Source organism: Cupressus sempervirens, chromosome 6 (assembly GCF_028749045.1).
Source record: "Cupressus sempervirens isolate cs-2001-9-10 chromosome 6, ASM2874904v1, whole genome shotgun sequence".
NCBI classification, from domain to species: domain Eukaryota; kingdom Viridiplantae; phylum Streptophyta; class Pinopsida; order Cupressales; family Cupressaceae; genus Cupressus; species Cupressus sempervirens.
This window is the reverse complement of record NC_143123.1, coordinates 576,298,125-576,321,539: the sequence shown is the minus strand read 5'-3', so window position 1 is coordinate 576,321,539 and position 23,415 is coordinate 576,298,125. Positions and strand designations below refer to the sequence as shown.

The following is a 23,415-nucleotide window of genomic DNA, read 5'->3' as shown; positions in this document are numbered from 1 at the left end:
ATATTGTTTTCCTGTAAGAAGCCATATCAACAATGGCCTCAGAAGATCTTTGGTTATGTCATAAGTAGAAATCAGGAAAACAACTGTGTACCGATAGTAAACAAACTGTTTGACAAAATGATAAAATGATAGAAGACAGGAAACCTTTTGGCTATGGGAAAAATTTGGTGGCTGAAGGGACAGGTTATTACAAGGCTCTAGGATGTGTATATTGTATCCCCATATGGAACCTTCAAACATAAGCCTCCTCTATGTAGTATTGCATACGCCTTTATAATATTAATGCACTTTAACAAGAAAGTTATGAGGGTGCTGAAGGATGCAAAGCCTAATCTACAGAGTAATCAAGAATGAGGTCACAGACCTCTGAGAAAAAGAGAAACAGTATCTCTGATGACAATGCTTTCAAAGTTTCAAACACAATACCTAACTAGTCTGGTCTGTATATATAGGATGGCTGGCCAAATGACATGTGCTAACTTATTTATCACTGTTTATGCCTTATGGACAGGTATCCATATTATAATGTTAAAGATTAATAAAATTATAAGAATGTTTGATGATGGAAATATATGAAATTATTCACGCCTAAGCATTGTATAAAAACTTACACAAAAAGTGAAAGTGGCTACAAAGAGTTCTTACGACAGGAAAAATATAGAGGAGTGGAAATGCATGCATTTCCAATCCATATTGCATAAATTGAAATTTAGAAGAAACATGGGATCTGAAAGCAACTAATTTACACAAAAAGCATCAGTTGGCAAACAAGTTATTAGAATGTCCTTCTGTAGCTCAAACTTATTCTTACAATTCTAAATAAGAACATAGAATGCATCAATACATGCATTTTTTATCAATAATGAATTATTTCAAGTTTAGAGGAAAAAAGGGAACCCAAAAAAAATCTACCCAAGGTGCAATATAGAATGGATCACCGAGCAGTATCAATTGATGAATCAGTTGTGCTCTAGTTAGCCTGAAAGATGTTAATTTTAAGCACCATATCTTAATCAAACTGCAATCAATTGTCATTAATTTACAATTCAAACCTTCACAAATACATTTGTGTATATCAAAAATCTTAGGCACAATTACCTAAAAAGATTCCACTTAAACCCAAACCTCATAGTAAGTGAACTTACTAAAGTGGATCCGATTACAAACCTGATGTCTGAAAATAAGATATGCAAACCCAAAGTAGAAGACAATGAAAAGGAGAAGTATTGGTGTAATCACTGCATACACAAGTCCCAACAAAAAATATAACTGCAACGTAGGAAGTGCCTCAGCAAAGCCCACACTGCCTGGGTCCATAGCTTTTTCCCTGTCCTTTTCAGTTTTCACCAGAAGCATGTTCTTTATATGAAAGATGATTAAAGGCTTTAATCGTAGAACCTCTCCAGCGATTCCAGCCCATCCATCAACCATGATATATGTGATAAAAAAAGTCGCTTTCATAGGTATTGTTTCTCCTATTATTTTGGGAATCCTGCAAATCACAAGCCTTATTAATTGTTTAAAAAAAACTTCAAACATACAAAGACATATAATAGAACTACATGTTTGAACCTTCCATACATTGCAAGAGGGATCCCAAAATAGATTCTATTCTGCTGTATAATCAACATTTTATTGTCCCACTGAAGATGGGTCTTCCAAAACAAAACTATAGTCAATATGAAAATGAGCAAGTAGGAAAAAATTTCCCCAAATCTTTAAACGTCATATGTCCATGTTCCAAAAGATTTAGACCAAATGCAAAAGGATGAAATAGATAAAAAGAACATTATGGTTCCCCACTACTAAGCCAATTAAGAGCAGTTTAGTTTCTAGGTACTAAAAACGCAAGATTCTTAGGCCTGATATAAACAGCCTTCTGTCGAAAATTAGCTGTCAGCTGAAAATAACAAAAGCAAAGCAGGATCTAAATTCACCGGAACATTAATTTAAATAAATCCCTAACAAAATATATCCTTCAACCAATTCCAAAAAAAGTACATAAGCTGTTTAGCAGTTGTATGATCTTTTGGGGTTAAACATAATAGTTTTTCTTAAATTAGAAAATCAAAACCAGAAGTGCAATTACTGCATTACAATAGTTTGACAGCTAGAATTAACATTTAAAAGATTGTAACTGTAGCCTTTTGTATGATTTTACATCTTGCCTAGCCATTCTGTCATTCTCTATGCCTGCTGATAAAATTGTCATTATCCCAAGGCTTCAAGTTTGGCAAAAGCTGAGGCACTCCTGGTCAAGATGAAAGACACCAATACATGGTATTTTCTTTAAGCACTTCCAATGCAATATCAACAAGCTCAATCATCCATATTTATTACAAACATAAGTCTGTGAAACCCACATGTCAATTAGGAATTAGAAATCACAACTGGTTATACCATATTGTTAAATTATTTGTCCCTTATCTAGTCTAATATATCTTTCCTATGTCTATAAAAGAAATCACAAGAACCATTAGTTCACTTCTATAATAATCTAATGGATCTCCATGTCTATATTTGAAATAAAAGCATTCATAGCTCTCTGAAGCTAGTTCCAAAGCTCCTATATTATAATAATCACATTAGTATGCTGTGATTGACTATATCCTTGCTAACCACATGTACTTAAAGATAGTGCAACTCCTACAATTATTGCATGATGTATCTTACAACCAAGATGACAAGATCTTGTCAAAACGGGAGTTTAAAGCTCAACTAATGAAAGTAGAAGAGAATAAGTCATTAAAGGGCATTGTCAAAATATTTATGTTACAAGTTACAACACTGGTCTTCCATATCTCAGAAACATGTCTAGAAGCAGTGTCAAATTATTTATCTGCCATCATTAGTCTTTCATATCTGAGATACATGTCTAGAACCTACATTACTGGGTTCACACCCTGGACCCTTGAATTGGGTCCGTGTGCAAACTAGATTCAGGTTTGTAACATAGTTCATGTCGGGTCATCACAAGGTTCACCGTTTGAACCTATGGGTCCATGTGGGTCCGAAGCATCGTAGACCCTGCATGGACTGCCTAGGAACCGCGTCTATAAAGTTTGAGGTGAGGTGATTGTATACGAAAGGGTTGGATTGTGGAGTTGCAAAAATTTCCAAAGACCATACTTAAGTGTTTAAGGTATGCATTTCTACAATATTCTTTAGTTTTTAGATAGATTCTTTCGAGTTTTTGAAAAGTTTTGAATTTGTTTCAAGTTTTTGTAGAAGTTTTGACCTTTTTTTTTCCCATTTTCGTTATAAATATTATGAAAGTAGAAGATAATAATTCATTAAAGGACATTGTAAAAATATTTATATTACCAGTTACAACGCTGGTCTTCCATATCTAAGAAACATGTCTAGAAGCAGTGTCAAATTATTCATGTGCCATCATTAGTCTTTCATATCCGAGATACATGTCTAGAAGCTACGTTACTGGGTTCACAACCTAGACTCTTGAACTGGTTTCGTGCGCAAACCAAATTTAGGTTTGTAACACAGTTCATGTCGAGCCATCGCAAGGTTCACCATTTGGACCTATGGGTCCATGTGGGTCCAAACCACCATAGACCCTATGCGGGATTGGGAGTACCTAGCGCATACCTAAGAGGACCCTATGTGGATTGCCTGGGACCCGCGACTATAAAGTTTGAGGTGAGGTGATTATATACGAACGGGTCAGAGTGTGGAGTTGCAAAAATCTTCCAAAGGCCAGATTCAAGTGTTTAAGATATGCATTTCTACCATATTCTTTAGCTTTTTGATAGAATCTTTCGAGTTTTTGAAACGTTTTGAATTTTTTCAAGTTTTTGTAGAAGCGTTGACCTTTTTTTCCCATTTTCATTATAAATTGTAACAAAGAGTAGTCAAAGCTCAGTGCATGGGTCTCAAAAATTTAATATTGATATAGGGTCTCCTATATGGAAATACACTATGAGAATTTCTCAATGTCCTAGAGGTGGGGGTATTTTTTGCAACTCAGAATATAGCTCCTACTACCAAGTAAAACTTCATTTATGGGCCTTGGAGGTAAAGAGATTAATATGTGTGAGGGTCCACTAAGGAGAGGTAAGAAGGGGCTGCTACTAGGACAAATAGAAACATTTATTAAAAAAAAGATGCAAATAATTTAGTTGCAAAAGGAAAACAAAGTATTAGTTCCGGGAATAAAAACCAACACCACTACCTCCCACTTAGTAGTCAAAGCTTAGTGCGTGAGTCTCAAAAATTTCAAATTGATAAAGGGTCTCCTCTATGGAAATACACTACAAGAATTGCTCAATGTCCTCGAGGTAGGGGGTTTTTGTATGGAAATGTAATTTTTGCAACTTAGAATATAGAAGCTCCTACTATCAAGTAAAATTCATTGTATGGGCCCTAGGGGTAAAGGGCTTAATCTGTGTGAGGGTCCAACAAGGGGAAAGAAGGGGCTGCCACCTGGAAAAATAAAAACATTCTAAAGAAAAATAAGATGCAAATAAAGTAGTTGCAAAAGGAAAATAAAGTGGCTATAGTTCTAGGAAAAAATCCAACACCACCACCACCCACTCAGAAATCAAAGCTCGGTGTGTGGGTCTCAAAATTTAACGTTGATTAAGGGTCTCTTATATGGAAATACACTACAAATATTTCTCATTGCCTTGGAGGTGGGAAATTGTATGGAGATGTAATTTCTGCAACTTAGAATATAGAAGCTCCTACTATTGAGTTAAACTTCCTTGTATGGACCCTAGGAGTTAAGGACTTAATATGTGTCAAGGGTCCACCAAGGGGTAAATAAGGGGGCTGCCACCTGGATAAATAACAACATTAATTAAAGAAAAATAAGATGCAAATATAGTAGTTGCAAAAGGAAAACAAAGTGGCTATAGTTACGGGGAAAAATCCAACACCACCACCACCACCCGCTCAAAAGTCAAAGCTCAGCATGTGGCTCTCAAAAATTTAAAATTGATCAAGTGTCCCCTCTGTGGAAATCCGCAAAAAGCATTTCTCAATGTCCTAGAGGTGGAGAATTTGTATGGAAATGTAATTTCTGCAACTCAGAATATAGAAGCTCATACTACCCACTAAAACTTTATCTTATGGGCCCTATAGGGTAAAGGGATTAATATTTGCGAGTGTCCACTAGGGGATGGTAAGAAGGGACTTCCACCTGGACAAATAACAACATTTAATAAAGCAAAAAGAAGATACAAATAAAATAGTTGCAAAAGAAAAACAAATTGGTTATAGTTCTGAGAAAAATAACCACCACCACCACCACACACTCAACCAACCTCTAGACATCCCTTCTTGCCTATGCCTTCTAGGGAGGATGAAGATGTAGATGAACCAAAAGTCACCACATGCAAGAGAGGCCCACTAGATCAAGCATTTAAAAATGAGGCAAGAGATATTGTTGATGAAAAAAATGCACGTTACCTCTAGGCGAATGGTCTTCCATTCAACTTAGTGAGGTCACCCTATTAGAGGGAGATGGTGACAACAATAAATAATGCACCTTTTGGTTACCAAGGTCCTAAATCTGAAAAGTTGTGCACCACTTTATTACATTAAGAGAGAAAAAATGTATAGGCCCAATTAAAACAATTAGAGATTCTTGGGTTCAAATAAGTGTATCTATTATCTTTGATGGATGGGAAGATTGCAAAAATCATCCCTTGATCAATGTTATTGTTGTGTCACTCAAGGGGACAATGTTTTTGACGGTGGGTTGACTATGAGGGGGGTGTAAAAGATGCTGAGTTTATTTCCTGGACTCTCATCGATTCCATAGAGGCAGTGGGTAGGGATAATGCTGTCCATGTAAATACTAATTATAGATAATGCAAAAGTTTGCAAGGCTGCAGATGCTTCAATAGAGGCTAGATTTGATCACATCTTTTGGACACCATGAACCATACATTCATTTAATTTGTACACAGTTGGCACCCAACTAGAATGGGTGAAACAAATATATGAATGAGGGCGAGGAGATTCGGATGTTTATAACAAATCACCATGTCACAAGCAATTTTTAAAATTTTCTCCAAATTTGTACTGTTGAAGGTAAATTTAAAAATTGAATTATTTTAACATTATCAAATTGTCAATATCCATTTGTTAAGAGATTTTTGTGTCTAGATTCGATTGTGTGTATATTTTTTGCATCAACATTTCAATGATCCATCATTAGGACGAGAGTATTAGAATAATCTTTATGTTTCTTTTTAATGCTCACTATTGTATCTTATTGTATCTCTGTAAATATTAGAATGTTTCTAATATTTAGGTGTAGTCTAGAATAGAATGTTTCTATTCTACTGGACTCTCCTCTTTGTATATATAGATCATTTGATCTCTGATTAATAAGTCAAGTATTCTGCCATTTACATTTGTAACATGGTATCAAAGCAAATATTTCAAAAAATTTCGAAAAATTATTTTTTAAGATTTTTCGAAATTATTTCTGGTCTTTCACAAACAACCCGGCTAGAGTTTCTATTCGGACATCCAATCACAGCTAAGGTTTCTGTTTGGCATCCAATTTTGAAGATCGTGGGTTTGTGTTGGCGTATGGTTTTTAATTTGAAAAAACACAATTTTCCTTTGAAAAATCAAGGCCAAAGTGGAAATTCGCAGCCTGAAAAAATGGCGTTTTAATAGTATTTGGCATCCATTATTCTAGTTTTTGGGCGTCCATTTTTTTGGTGTTTGGCGTCTCACATGCAATCTATATCCCAGCAAGCTCACGTGTAGTCTACAGGGCTTGAAATCGTGAGTTTTTTGGGCATTTTTTACTGCTGTTTTTTGCAGACAAGATTTGGCATTTTCGCGCCCCTACAACAGCGAAATAAGGTTTTTTTTTTGGCTCACACTCCCTCTTACACAATCATCTCTAGTTGAAGGACACTTTTTGGAACAAAAACCGACCATTTTTATCAACAATCTGCCATTTTTCCTGTAAACTTTGACCTTCCAAGTTTTGCTCAAAACCCTAATTTTTTGGGGTTGGAAATTTTTTTGTTTGCAAATTTTTGGTGGGTTTTTCGAGATCTCAAATGGGCTGTCGTTAGATTTTTCTAGGTGCCTCGATTTTTGAGCCAACGGATCTAGATTCTAACAACATATTATTTTTGAGTTTTTCAAGCTCTCTTTTGGGTACTCCGATTTTTCTAGGTCTTTCATTCTCTCACCTCGAAGTTTGTGCCATTTGAGATATTCACATATTATGAGTGTTTACCGTACAGGGCAAAAGCTTAACACGTGTAACACGATTCAATGCAAAACAAATACTTTATTTATATATGCACTTGCTGATTACAAGTTGAATACAATGACTACAAGGATCACAATGATTCCAAAGTCCATCTCGAACATGTACATATACCTTTCCAAAGGGGTGACTCAAGCGTCACACGCCCGTTCGGATACTACTCTACCCGTCGGCTACACTATACATTTTACCGACAACATCATCCCCCCCAAAAGAAAAAGTCGTCTCCGGACGACAATTACAAAATATTTGAGACAAATTAACAACAAAATACATTAACTGACTAACTACAACAATATAGATCTGTTTCTGTCACATCACTTTCACAAAACGGGCATGTGACGCTTGAGTCACCCTTTCAAAAAGGTATATGTACATGTCCGAGATGGACTTTGGAATCATCGTTGTAATCATTGTGATCCTTGTAGTCATTGTATTCAGATTGTAATCAACAAGTGCATATATGAATAAAGTATATGTTCTATGTTGAATCGTGTTACATGTGTTAAGCTTTTACCCAATACGGTAAACATTTGGTGCCGTTGCTCAACGGACCTAGAACGAAGGAATGATATGAAGATTAATGCTGAATTTGCTTAACAAGGATAGGAACAAGGTGAAAGATAAGGATGAACTATGCACAACACACGAAGTTTTAATTCTAGCACAGCAGGTAGAGCGCAAGCAGAGACTTCAGCAGATTGCCAAGGGATACCAAAGGGGTGAAGGGGCACAAACAGAGGGGTGCACTCACCTAGTAGGCTGAAGAGTGTCGAGAAATTGCTGGAGGAGATTTGACAATGCTTAAATTTGGTGGAGGAAACAAGGGAAGAGTTCGTTAACCTATATACACCAAGGGGAAAGTGTCCGAACGGAAGGGAAGCAACTCGCATGGCTCGGAGTGCCAAGGGAGCATGAGTGTGGAGTGATCTCTTCGTTCCTGATACACCGGACGAACGGATATAGGCGGAGAATAGAACATCACTTGAAGACTTTTCACCAAACAATGCGGTTGTTGGAAACAAGACTATTATACAGAACAGCGCGAGAGCTCAGAACAATGCGGGAGCTCAGAAAGGAAAGTAACGATGGTAGGTCCTAAAGAAAAGTTGCCCAAGTTTCATGGTGATGGTTCAGTAGACCCTATCCGACATTGTAAAACGTGTGAAACCATATGGACGACGAATGGTGTGACGCATAAGGATGACTGGGTGAGACAATTTCCAGTGACCCTGCAGGGTGTGTCAATAGATTGGTTTTCCAACACCAGTCCTTAGAAACTCAATACATGGGAGAATGTTAAAAAAGAATTTACACTAGAATTCATATTGCTCCGAGATGATAATGAAATAGTGGCAGAGATATATAGTACTAAACAAGGAAAGAATGAAATAGTTTGGACTTATGCCAGACGATTGAAAAAACTGATTGGAAAGATGGAAAGTCAACCAGCAGATGGTTTGAAAAAACAGTGGTTTGTAGAGAGGCTACGGCTGGCTCTTAAAGAAGATGAAGATTGTACCATCGTTGTCGTGCACAGACACATATACTCGTGCCATGGATTTGAAAAGTGAACAAAAGATGAGTAAGAAGAAAAAGCGTAAATACTCTGATTCGGATGATTCATCCTCGAAAAGCAGCAGTAGCAATGAGGAGTCAAACAAGAAGGTGAAATCATTATAGAGAGACATGCTTCGGATGAAGGAATTCAAGAATATGAAAAAGAATTTGGACACAGTGAAGGGAGAACTATGGTGCACAGATTGCAAAGAGGATGCCCATACGAAGGGTTCATGCCCGAAGAAGCAATTTTGTGATATACGCTAAGTAGCGGGACATTCCCTGAAGGAGTGCATGTTTAACTTGAAAGCAAAAGGACACCAGCAGGTATTACTAACACAGGAAGCGTCTAATAACAGCAATAACATGAGCAATGATGCAACTTCAGGTGGATACCGAAATAATAATAAACGCGGAAGGGATGGAAACAATAATAACGACGGAGGTCAAAGTAGAATACAGTACGATGTGAGCGGACGGCCAATGAAGTGCCAGGCATGCAATCTTTGGGGTCACTTCGCTATGGACTGTCCTACAAAGGAGACGCTACAGCTACTGAGCAGATGGTGTGGTCCAGGGGACCATGAAGATTCAAAATGTCCAAAGCAAGCCGTAAATCTATTAAGTATTGAAACGTGTGATGAGAAAGTACTGGTGATCACACGAGAATAGGCGAGGAAAGCAAAATATCTGAATGTGGAAGAAGAGAAGGAGAGGTTACAAAAAGCCAGAATGGAGATAGAAAAGCAGATGAAAGCAGAGAAGTTACAAATGAAGGATTGCCGAAACATCAAAAAGAAACTTGGCGGAACAAAGTGTGTTGAAACAGATAATGCAAATGGAAGTGCCGATTAAACTGAATGACCTTCTTCTCACGATGCCACAGTTGCGTACGGCTATTATAAATATGATGTCGTCTCCGAGGGTGATAGAGGAAGCAAAGGATAGTAAGAAAACAATGGCGACAGCAACAAACTCGATGTTGTTGGTGCTTACGACAGGTAGACACCCGACAGTGGTGGAGATGGGCATTCTAGGTACAGTGCTGACGAATGCAATAGTAGATGGAGGATCGGGTGTGAACGTGTTGTCGAAAGATGTTTGGAAAAAACTTGGACAACCAACAGTATGGCCACCTACTTTCCAATTACTTACAGTAGATCAGCATGGGATAAAGCCGTTGGGAACTTTGATGGCACAGCCGGTAACAATTGGGACACAACCATTTTTATTAGATTTTGTGGTCATCCCACTGAAGAGAAGAGGGTATGACGCCATCCTGGGACGGGGGTGGCTAGTGCAGGCAAAGGTAAAACATGATTGGAAACAGAACACCCTATCCATGGAGAGAGGAGGAAGGAGATTCACAATTGATTTGCATACAAGAAGAAGCAATGTCGTTGGACTCAGAAGGCGAAGGCCAAAGTGACGACAAAGGGAAAAAGAGGATGGAACCAAATGAGGAAGGGGTGTTGAGATTAGAAAGAGGATCAACTGATGATGACCTAGATTCGATGAAAGGACTGCTACACTGGCAAATGGAAGATTATGAGGTCTTTCCGAGTTGCAACATGTTGAGTGTCGAGGAAGAAAAAGCAGGCAATGAGTTCCCGAAGAAGTACAGTGAACTGAAGGAGCGAGAAGTGCAGGTGGATGAAACACCGGCCCATACGTTCAGTAAAGATAAACCGATGAAGTATGAAGAGCCTACGGTGAAAACAATGAACTTGGTTGATGAAGAAAATCCAAAGAACATTCTTGTAGGAAATGATTGGAACCCAATGTTGAAGGCAGTAGCATTCAGAATATTCATGGAGTACAAAGATGTTTTTGCTTGGACATATAAGGACTTAAAAGGAGTACCACCAAAGCTATGTCCATCGGATACCATTGATCGAAGATGCAGTACCCATAAGGAATAAACCGTACCGAATGAATAAGAACTATGCAGCATGGGCCACGAAAGTTGAACAAAACAGGTGGAAGGTATGGCATCAGAAGCGTTTAAAATTAAACAACTTTCAACCTGGCCAGTTAGTACTGAAGTATAATGGACAGCATAAAATCAGACCTGGGAAGCTCAAAGTCAAATGGGTTGGACTGTACAAGATACGAGAAGTTGGATATAATGGAGCAATGAAGTTATGGACACTGGACGGAAAAGAAATACCAAATGCAGTAAATGGATCGAAGTTAAAGATATACCATGAAAGAAATGATCCCCCACTGACAAGCAATTGAGAAAAGGAAAAAATATCTGTAAATAATGTATATATGTATAATAAGTAATAAAATAATTGAACATAGTTTTGAGCCAAAGGATAAACTACAGTTTTTAAGTATGAAGTTATAAAACATAAAGGAGGAATACTAAGAAAGATAGTAATAAAGTAAAGAAAAACGTGAAGAATTATAAAAATAAATGCCGTACGACCTTGAAAGAGTATACTATGCAAAAGTTAAGAAAACCATACGACCAGACAAAACAAGAGACAAAAACTTAGCGTACGGCTGGCTGGAGGAGAAAATTAAATTAAGTATTTAAGCCACATACATAAGCCGTATGGTGATAGGATTTGAAGCAAATTCAAAAGTTGGACACAGTACAGATTTGATGAACAAGGAGTTGAACCGTACGGATTCGAGGAAAAGGAAGACCATACGGACTTAAGGAGTGAATCACTAAGTTATAAGTAGGAGATAATAGCCCTTAACAACAAAAAGGAAGCACGGGAGGGGATGAATTGAAGCCGTACGGTCAAAGAATATGAGAGGAAGAACTTGGAACCGTACGGCCAAAAGTAAGAGGAATTAAGACCGTATGGCTAGAAGAAAACGCATTGTAAAAGTAAGACCGTACGCCAAAGGGGAGTAATCAATCCATGGGGGCTGTACGGTCACCATACGGCCAGTAAGGAGCAAACGTACGGCCAAAAAAAATTGAATAAGCAGCGTACAGCTGAGAAAAGAGACTTAAACTTGAAGATGCACGTGTGAGCCAAAGATAAAGATTGTGCATTAACAGCTAGTAGAAAGTAAGAACCAAGGAAGGTCGTACTACGTACGACAGGAAAGCTCTAAATTAAGATCCATACAGATGCATAGAAAGGACCTCGTGGGGGCGCTGCCTCAGGACCCCACTGGAGGCGATGCCCCCTAGACCCCCAGTCAGTGCAGATATCAGTCATGGGAAGTGTGACTAGTTGATGAGACTTGGAGCTGTTGTTGTAGGCATGAGTGTTTGTTTGTTAGAGGTGGCACTCAAAGTAGGTGTTTGGGCGTGAGGCCATCTTGGTGGATGCGTAGAGAGCTCGGGAGGAGTTGATCATCCAGTTAAAGGCAGTACGACAACACTTGGCTCAGTGTACCCAAGAGTTGGAAACAAAAAAAACAGCATGGGTGGCTATCAAGGTCAGCTAAGGAGACAGTATTGTGTTAGCAGAGGCTGTAGATGCAACGTGGTTTGGAGACTAGTTTAGTGCAGGCATGGGATGAATGTGAAAGTGATGTGATAGAAATAGATCTATCTTGTTGTAATTAGTCAATTAATGTATTTTGTTGTTAATTTCTCTCAGATATTTTGTAATTGTCGTCTGGAGACGACTTTTCATTTGGGGGGGATGATGTTGTGGGTAAAATGTATAGTATAGCCAACGGGTAGAGTAGTATCCGAACGGGTGCGTGATGCTTGAGTCACCCCTTCGGAAAGGTATATACACATGTCTGAGATGGACTTTGGAATCATGGTTGTAATCATTGTTATCATTGTATTCGGATTGTAATCAATAAGTGCATATATGAATAAAGTATCTGTTCTGTGTTGAATTGTGTTACACATGTTAAGCTTTTACCTTGTACGGTAAACAATGAGCATTTGTATCAGCAGCATTAGAAGTCAGACTCAAAAAAAAAGCAAACCAATGCTGCCCAATACTAAAAGCAATTTGAATCTATCTACCATGCCTTTATGGTCAACATACTTGTAAATGTGAAATCTTCTACCTGGTACATAGATTTCGGTGCCTCCCGATATTTCACTCATAGGCCTGATTGGTTTGTTGAATTCACTCCCTATTCTGACTCAGTAATCTTTGGAGGCAGCGAATAATACAATATTGTCAGCAAGGGCAATGTTCAGATTCAATCTGGAGGAAGAAGACTAATGTTCCTCAATGTATGTTATGTTCCTAGCATGAAACATAATCTTCTGTCTGTTAGTCAGATTATGAAGCAATCCCCTCAGTTGGATGTCATTTTCAGTGGAAATAAGTGTTCGATTATTAATCGTGCTTCTTGCACTACACTTTGTTGTCAGTCTTGAGGATCATGGTATTTATAGGCTTTCAGGCAATTCCCTTGAGCGTCCCTTCATTGCCAAATCATTTGCTCTTAGCAGCCTCTGGCATCAGCAATATAGTCACCTGAACATTCAATATCTAGCACAACTTGCTCAAGATAATTTAGTCCATGGCCTACCTGATATTCAAACCCAGAATCATCGCATTTGCGGAGCTTGCCAAGCAAGGAAGCAACATAGGACACCATTTAAGGATGGTGAATCATGGCAGGCATCTAAAGTACTCCAACTGGTCCACGCTGATGTATGTGGTCCTATGAATACTCCTTCTGTTACTAGGAACAGGTTCTTACTTTTTGTGGATGATTTCAGTTGCAAAATGTGGTTATATTTTCTTGAGCAAAAATCAGAGGCCGTTCCTGTATTTTAGCAATTTAAAGCCCTAGTAGAAAAAAAGTGTGGTTCCCCCATCCGTACTCTTACGACCGATAATGGGGGGGGGGGGGATTATGTTCTTTTGCTTTCCCTACCTTCTGTACTACTCATGGCATTAGACATCAGTTCACTACACCTCACACCCCTCAGCAAAACAGTGTTGTAGAGCGTCGAAACCGTACCATCATAGAAATGGCTAGGGCTATGCTCGAACATAGAAATGTTCTCAGAAAATATTAGGCGCAAGCAGTATCCACAGTTGTTTACCTTCTTAACCAGTCACCCACCCTTGCAGTTAACCATAAGACTCCTGAGGAAGCCTGGTTTGGTTGCAAACCTAAGATCAACCATTTGAAAGTTTTTGGCTCTCTAGCATATGTATGGATTCCTGATGCCAAACGCACTAAGTTGGATTCCAAAAGCCAGAAACTCATGTTTACAGGATACAGTCACACACATAAGGCCTACAGACTGATTGATGTAAACACTGATCGTTTAATCTTCAGTCGTGATCTTGTGTTTGATGAGGAACTCGGATCATTTCAGCTCTTCGCCGCATTCCGAGATTCAGTCTTAAGCAATCTCTGACTTGGGTCCTTCTATTTTATATAAGTCATCTGATGCTATTGATACACTACCTTAGCCACCTCCAGACAATATAGTTCCTAATCCTGCTCCTCATCCAACTATTCCGACAACATCTGATATTGGCTCCTCTACTCTTCGGCTAAAATGGTGGGCTCAGATGATTAGTGATCTTCGTCCTAATGAACTCATTGAGGGTAGAACCTCCAGAAATAAGAGCATTCAGCACAACACAATTAATGTTGCTCTTATGGCCAACATCCACAATATCCCTGAGCTCGAGACATATGCAAAGGCCAAAGGAATTTTAGAATGGGAACAGGCAATGGACGTTGAGCTTCAGTGTCTTCAAAAGAATCACACCTGGGTTCTTTCAGATCATCCTCCCGAGAAGAAACCCATTAGCTGTAAATTGGTCTATAAGGTCAAGTACCATGCAAATGGTACCTTGGACAAATACAAAGCCAGACTTGTTGCTCGAGGATTCATCCAGCACGAAGGCATTGACTATGAAGAGACTTTTGCCCCGATAGCCAAGATGACCACTATTCGTCTTCTTCTTGCCATTGCAGCTCAGTATGGTTGGAAAGTGCATCAAATGGATGTGAAGAGTGCTTTTCTCAATGGTGAATTACAGGAAGAAGTCTACATGACGTAGCCCCTAGGTTTCAAGGTTGCCAGTTTAGAACCAAAAGTATGTAGACTCTAGAAGGCCCTCTATGGTCTTAAACAGGCCCCTCGAGCTTGGTATATAAAGATTTATCAGTACTTGGTTGCTTAGGGATTTCAGCGTAGCCTGTCAGATAGTAATCTGTATATTAAACACTCTGGTAATGATATTCTTTTTCTTGTTCTCTATGTGGATGATTTGATCATTACTGGGAGTTCAAAACATTTGATTTCAGAAATCAAACAGGATCTATACAGAACTTTTGATATGACAGATCTCGGATTGCTTCATTATTGTTTAGGTATTGAGGTTTGGCAGACTGACAACAACATTTTTTTGTCTCAGTCCAAGTATGTCAGAAATTTGCTTGATAGGTTTCGAATGCAGGATTGCAAACCTGCCTCCACTCCTATGGAGACTGGTCTGAAATTGTCCACACAATCTGATTCTCCTCTTGTAGATGAAACACTCTTCAGGCAACTAGTAGGTAGTCTCATCTACCTTAGTACTACTAGACCTGATCTTAGTTTTGTGGTCAGCTACATCTCAAGGTTAATGACGAACCCCAAGACTGATCATTGGATTGCAGTGAAACATATGTTGTGCTATGGACATGGTACTTCAAATTATGGTTTTCTTTACACAAGGAGTGCTACTCCTCAGCTCAGTGGATTCATCGATTCCGATTGGGCCGGCTCAATTGATGATAGGAAATCTACTTCTAGCTATGTGTTCAGTATCGGATCTGCAGCAGTTACCTAGACCAGTAAGAAGCAACAGGCACAGGCACTGTCAAGGCAGCTTCTGAAGCAGTTCGGCTCCGTCAGATGCTTGCAAATATGCATATTCCTCAAGCAGGTCCGACTTCTTTGTTTTCAAACAATCAAGGAGTACTCAAACTTGCCAAGAACCTAGTGTTTCATGAACGAACCAAGCACATAGAGCCTCATTGCCATTACATCCGATAGTTAGTAGAAGATGGATCTATTCAGTTACTCTATGTCCCTACCTCAGAGTAACCAATAGATATTTTCACAAAACCCCTTATTCCTCAAGCAGGTCCGACTTCTTTGTTTTCAAACAATCAAGGAGTACTCAAACTTGCCAAGAACCTAGTGTTTCATGAACGAACCAAGCACATAGAGCCTGATTGCCATTACATCTGATAGTTAGTAGAAGATGGATCTATTCAGTTACTCTATGTCCCTACCTCAGAGTAACCAACAGATATTTTCACAAAACTCCTTGGTCCTGACAAGCTTGTTAAATTTAGGGGATCTATTGGTGTAGTAAATAGATTGAGCATTAAGGGGGGGTATTAGAATAACCTTTATGTTTCTTTCTAATGCTCACTATTGTATCTTATTGTATCTCTGTAAATATTAGAATGTTTCTAACATTGAGGTGGTCTAGAATAGAATGTTTCTATTCTATTCGACTCTCCTCTTTGTATATATAGATCATTTGATCTTTGATTAATAAGTCAAGTATTCTGCCATTTACGTTTGTAACAGAGAGAATATAAGAATTAACATCTCTAGTTATTTAGATTTGAATGAAGGGTGTCGATTAACATCATCAAATTTCCACAATCCATTTGTTAAGAGATTTTTGTTTCAAGATTTGATTGTGTATAATTTTTGCATCAACGTTTTAAGGTCACACTCTGTGATCCATCATCAAGATGAGAGAATGTAAGAATTAAAATCTCTATTTGTTTAGATTTAAAACAAAGTTCCCTCCCATGAAGGGTGTTAATTAACATTATCAAATTTCCATAATCTATTTTGTTAAGAGGTTTTGTTTTTAGATTCGATTGTGTGTATATTTTTTGCATCAACGTTCCAAATCACACTCTATGATCCATCATCAAGATGAGAGAATGTAAGCATTAACATCTCAACTTGTTTAGATTTTAAATAGAGTTCCCTCCTATGAAGGGTGGTTGAAACTTGTTTTGCCTCTCACAGAACTGTCTTGAGATGACTTGTTAAGGTAAAAGAGGCATTGTCACAAATGGTCATTAGCAACCAATGGGGCATTTAGAAGCAATCTGATATAGTAAGGTTCCAAAAAGTGAAAGCAATGATGCTAGGTGATGATTGGTGGGGTCGTGGAGTATGTATTAGAGTTCAACGAACCAATCATTTGCATGCTTCGCTTTGTTGACATTGATGAACCATGCCTCATGGATGTCTATGATGTGGACACCACGTTGAAGAGGATAAAAATCGTAAGTTATAAACTTTAATTTACAATACATTCCTCTATCATTGTTTTTTGGGAGATATCTAAGTTTTTGACATAACTTACATCAAGATAACTTACATGAACATCATTTGATATACGAGGTATTACAAAGAAGAGAGAATGATCCTAGAAACGCCTTTTATAAAAAGGTGAATCCAATTATTCCCCATCACTGGAACAAAATAACTACACCTCCTCACCTATGCTCTCTCACCCAGATGCTATTATTACGATAATAGATAGCTTCTATTATTAGTTAATGGTTATGTATTTGTAATCTATTGTAAATATTAGAATGTTTCTAATATTTAGTTAGGTTGTAGATAACTGTTTGTTTTCTACCAGCTAGAATATAATGTTTCTATTCTTTACGATCATTTTCTAAGGAAACATTATTTCATTCTTTTGTATTTATTGACCTCTCCGTTACTATTAATATCAAGCAAATATTTTCCAGTTACTTCGTAATATGGTATCAGAGCCAATACTCTAATTATTTTTGAAAATAATTATAATTTCTTGGTCAAAATTATCATAATAATGAGAATTGCCTAGAAATTGTATAAATTGCTGGTTTTGGCAATTTGATTCGAGCTTCTCGATTTTTTTGAATCGTTGAACAAGATCATTGATTTCATCGCCATGAATCGTCGACACTGATTCAGCAATTCATCCAAAAAATTGCCAAAATTGCCTGCATGAATTGCGAGAAATTGACCTGCGCGGTTTCATAAAAAGTGGTCAAATTTTTAAAAAAAACACATGTTTTTAAAAAGTTGTTTTGCCTTTGTTTTAGCCCTAAAGGGCCCTCTAGTTGTTTAGCATGAGTAGAAGACAAAAAGTGAGAGAGAAGAACAGAAAAGAAAAACCACAGGTTTGCAACCAACAAGAAAGAAGAGCACCAAAGAGATCAAAAGTCCATTTGGGGAGGCCATAAGATTGCATTGGGAGCATTAAGAAGCCAATAGCAACACTTCTCAACTCATTTGCAAGAGGTAAGTGTTGATTTTTTTTTTGTATGCTAGTGTATTATTAATATTTTTTTTTCTTTTTTGTTTAGTTTTCATTTGCAAATCTTGAATGGTTTTTGGTTTTACTACATTGCAAAGTAGGCTTTATTGTTTTGTTTATTAGTTTGAAACTTTTAAGGTTTTACTTGAATTATCTTATTGGAGCAGGCTTAACTTTCATTTTTCACAATGGGTAAAAAAGATGAATGTTGGAAATATACCGAAGACTTTCCTGAAAGAACAAAATTTCAAACGAAATGTATGTTTTGTAAAGATATATATTCTAGTGGCATTTATAAATTCAAATACCACATTACTTCCATACCTAGATATGACATTAGAATTTGTACTCAACAAACTGTTGACGCAAAACACACTTGTTTAGTGGTAATAGAAAAATATGAACAAGAGAAATTAAATAAGAAAAGACAACTTGAGGGGTTAAGGGCTATTGGCTCCCATGCTCCCACATCCGTAGATTGTGTTAGAAAGGATTCTTCCAGGCCTCCTTTTTGATCTAGTGCTAGTGCTTGTGCTGATGCTAGTGCTAGTCATTCTTATAGTGAGATTGAGTCTAGCCTATTGCATCCTAGAGTGCAGAAAAACAAATTGGATAGTTACTTTGTGCCACACACTACTCCTAGCTCACAACCCATGCTTGAGGGCATGAGTTTGAACAAGGAGATTCATGATGCTACCAAAAAAGAAATTTGCGAATTTTGGTAATTTTGTGACATTTCATTTATTAAAGCCAGGTAATCGATTCTTTTTTATTTGTTTTCTTTGAGTTTAAAGCTAGATTTTAACTCTATCTACTTGTTTAATAATAGATTCACTTTATATAATGATTTGTCATCTAAATTTCTAATCATAATCTATTTGTGACAAAGCTTCTTACTGACAAAACATGATAGATGTAGTTGCTATTTGTGGTTTGGGGTTTAAAACTCCAAATGAGGCTACGTTGAGTGGATATACATCTTAAGATGAAATGGTAAAGGATATAAAGGTTTAGCTTGAGGACCATCAAAAGGAGTGGACCGAAAAGGGTTGCACCATCATGCTTGATGGTTGGACGGATATGAGGAATAGAACGCACATCAATTTTCTTGTTTTCAACAAAGGTGAATAATCATTCTACTTTCCTACGTGCATTGTGAATTGTGAATCATGATTGAATAATTTAAATTTTGATTTGTTAATAATCCATGATCATTCATTGTTTTGTAGGATATAACATGTTCCTCAAATCTATTGATGCTTCCATTCATATAAAAAATATCACATACTTATATGAGATTATTGAGGAAGTCATAGAAAAGGTGGGGGAAAAAAATGTGGTTCAGATAGTGACAGATAATGCAGCAAGTTATGTTGCTATAGGTAAACTTTTAACTAATCAAGTTTGGGAAATAAATTTATTTGAACTTTTCTCGTTCTAAGTTTCCTAACATGTTTAAATTTCTAATTGATCTAAAATTGTTGTAGGTAAACTTTTGATGGAGAGGCACCCTACCATATTTTGGTCTTCTCGTGTGGTACATTGCATTGACCTCATGTTGGAGGAAATTGGCAAGCTTGAGTGGGTAAAATCATGCGTAGAAAGGGCCAAAAATGTACGTCAGTTTATCTACAATCATGCATTCGACCTTAGTACAATGAGGGACTACACAGGAGGTAGGGAGTTAGCTCGTCCAGGCTTAAGGAGGTTTGCCTCAAATTTCATCACATTGGAGTCCTTGTTGACATTAAGGGCAGAATTGAGGAGCATGTTTGTTGGGTGGGAGTGGACTACATCTTCCCTTCTACAAGTTGCAGGTGGGGAGAAGCCCTCTATGGGCTTTATATATGAGGGCATGGATAGGGCCAACGAGACCTTTAGAGCCCAATATGCTAGAGTGCAGGAGAAGTATACCCCTATTTGGGAGATCGTTGATAGGAGATGGAAAAATCAACTCCACTGACCCATCCATGCAAGAACTTATTATCTAAATTCAGCTTTTCATTTACGTTCTCACTTCAAGGCAGATGAGAGGTTCTCACCAGCCTATATACAGTGATCTAGAGGTTGAGTAGTGATGAGGATAGCATAGCTACAACCATTGGGCTAGACAAATTCAATAATAAAGAAGGGCCAATTTTCTCTAGTTGGCTAGCCATAGACGCTCGGACAACAATACAACCAGGTAAATATGATATATTCTTGAATCTTAAGGTTATGGCTTATAAGTTGTGCATTTTAATTTTTGATTTTGTAATTTTAAAGTTGTAAATGAGACTTTTTTTTTTGTTTTCCCTTATTTTAGATATATGGTGGCCAATGTTTGGGCTGACAACCCCAAAACTTCAAAAAATTGACATTTGTATGATGAGTCTGCCAAGCAACGCTTCTGGATATGAGTGCAGTTGGCCCATGTTCGAGCACATCCACTCAGAGAGGAGAAATAGGTTGTCTGTTTAGAGGTAGAATGATCTTGTCTTTGTTCATTTCAACCTCCATCTTAGGATCAAACAGATTTTAAGTGCTGACTCCTTTCCGATCATTCTAGAGGAAATCGATCCAAAATCCGAGTGACTCACTAAGGCTGTGGATCCAGTCTTCACAGAGGCAGACCATGAGTGGGTTGACCAAGTAGGTAGATAGGCTGAGGTTGTGGCCATGGTAGAGGAGGTGACTAGAGCACGTTCAGGCACTAGCAGACGTGCACACATAGACATAGTCCATAGTGATGTTGTTCATGAGCCCATCTTACATGTGGCTACTATCGCTCAACAATCCTAAAGGACTTACCTTAGATTGCTTTGTAGAAGGTAGAAAGGATACTCAAAGGGTGAGGTTGTGACCGAGCTTGAGGATGATAATGAGGATGATGATGAGGCTTGACTTATAGCCTTGTTTTTTTTATGGTAAGGGAGGCAGTTAGAGCACGTTCAAGCACTGGCAGACACGTGCACGCGCACACACACACACAAGCCCTAGTGATGTTGTTTGTAAGCCCATCTTACTTGCGAAGGGCTATGGCTCAGCAGTCCTGTAGGACCTACCTTAGACGCCTTTGTAGAAGGCAGACAAAATACTAGAGGGTGAGGCTGAGGTTACAACCGAGCTTGAGGATGATGAGGATAATGATGATGCTTGACTTGGAGCCTTGTTTTTTCATTTTGTTTACCAATGCCAATAGACATAAATTTATAATTTGACGTCTTATGGATCTTCATCTTACATACATTCTATGATTTGACTCATTATGATCCTATGATTTCTATTTACTTCAGCTGCAATTTACATTTTACGTGTAATGTATGTGATGGATTTATCATTTATGTTCATTTTTATGTATATTAGCTTCTATTTGATGATGTTATATTGTATTTAATTTATATTCAATAAAGGTTGCATGAAATATGTTGTAAATTGTTAAAAATTCTACATTCCAAGGATAAAACTTACTCTACTCTCAATTAATCAGTTGTTGCGACATTCTCTATAGTTGCATATCAACTTCAGTTCACATCAATGTACCATCACTGATAGGGCAATTCAATCTATTGTTGCAGTAGACCCTGAGGATCATGGTCTTTCCAAACTTACTAATTCTGGTGACTCTCGAGACATAGCTATGGCTGCTCAGCGGTCTTCTATTAGCACACTTCAACATCAATGATATGGGCACTCAAATGTGCATTATCTCTCTCAGCTTGCTCAGGAAGAGCTTGTCCTCAGTTTCCAGAGATTCAGACTAAACAACTTGGAGTTTCTAATGCATGCCAAGCTAGGAAGCAACATTGCACACCTTTCACCAATGGCGATTCATGGCGAGCTTCTCAGGCACTTCAGCTTGCTCATGTAAATATCTACGGCCCTATGGCCACTCCTTCTGTTCTTGGGTCTAAGTATTTTCTGTTGTTTATTGATAATTCAATAGAAAAATGTGGGTATATTTTTTAAAAAGAAATCAGATGCATTTACTGTATTTTAGAAGTCTAAACATTTAATTGAAAAAGAGTTTGCAAAATCTATTATTACTCTTAGGTCAAACAATGGGGGAGAATTTTGTTTTAATGAATTCTCTAGCTTCTTGGCTACTCATGCCATCAAACATCAGTTATCCACACCCCACACACCACAACAAAACAATGTAGTTGAATGTCAGAACAAAACAATCACCAAGATGGCTTAATCCATGCTCAAACTCAAACATGTTTTGAAGAAGTTCTGGGTAGAAGCAGTTAACAATGCATTTTATCTTTTAAATTGGTCACCAACAGTGGTGGTCAAAGGTAAAACTCTAGAAGAGGCATGGTCAAGTCGCAAGCACAGTATCAATCACATGAAGGTTTTTGGCTCTCGTGCTTTTGTTTGGATCCCTGATGTGTCTCATACCAAGTTGGGTGCCAAGACTCAGAAACTCATGCTTGCTAGATATAGTAGTCTTTACAAAGCCCACCACTTGATCACCATTGAGACATCTCACCTCTTGTACAGTCGTGATGTAGTTTTTGATGAGCAACAAGGACCATTCATGCATGTTTCTCTTGTTTCTGATCTAGCAGACCAGCCTATGAAGGCTCATGATTTAGGAGTTAGGCTTCTACTATGTCAACCTTATGGGAGGGCTCCAATTATACTAGTGATCCCTATACAAACACTTCTAGTTTCTCCTACAAGATCACCCAAATTTGTAGATGCTTCTCTTGAGTTTGATCCAGATTCTTCAAATGAGGGACCTGATCGTAAAGCATCTCTTGCAACTAATGTTGGTCATTCTCCTCTCCGGCCTAAGTGGTGGGCTAATACACTTGATGATCTTCGATATGATGAGATTGTTGATGAGAACTACTCAAAAAAAGAGCAAACCTACAAAGTCAATTAACTTTGCTCTCATGACCAACACTCACAGTGTGTTTGAACCTCAAACATATTCTGAGGCTAAAGGAATTTCAAAGTGAGAACAGACCATGACATCTGAACACCAGAGCTTGCTAAAGAATAACACCTAGGTCCTTTCTGATCTTCCACCAAGGAAGAAACCTATTGGCTACAAATAGGTTTACAAAATCAAATACAAATTTGATGGTACTCTGGATAAGTACAAAGCCCGTTTAGTTGCAAAGGGCTTTTCTTAGCGTCAGCGCCTTGATTATGCGGAGACTTTTGCTCTGATCGCAAAGATGAGCACAATCTGATTAGCCCTAACCATGGCAACACAATTTGGTTGTAAGGTCCATCATATGGACATCAAGAATGTTGTCCTGAATGGTGATCTCCACGAAGAGGTCTCTACATGACGCAACCTCCTAGTTTCAAGATTGTTGGTAAAGAACATCAAGTTGTCAAATTAGTGAA

General features: G+C 38.0%; 1 protein-coding gene across 2 annotated transcripts in view; it reads right to left on the bottom strand.

The window, feature by feature from the left end:
* LOC149553566 (hyperosmolality-gated Ca2+ permeable channel 1.5-like) overlaps positions 1–23,415 on the bottom strand; it is a 137,781-nt gene that overhangs the window by 17,837 nt on the left and 96,529 nt on the right. For both annotated transcript variants that reach the window (XM_089788968.1, XM_089788969.1), the window contains exon 10: positions 1,168–1,492. In XM_089788968.1, coding sequence (XP_089645094.1) covers positions 1,168–1,492 — 325 coding nt within the window. The remainder of the gene's footprint in view (positions 1–1,167; positions 1,493–23,415) is intronic.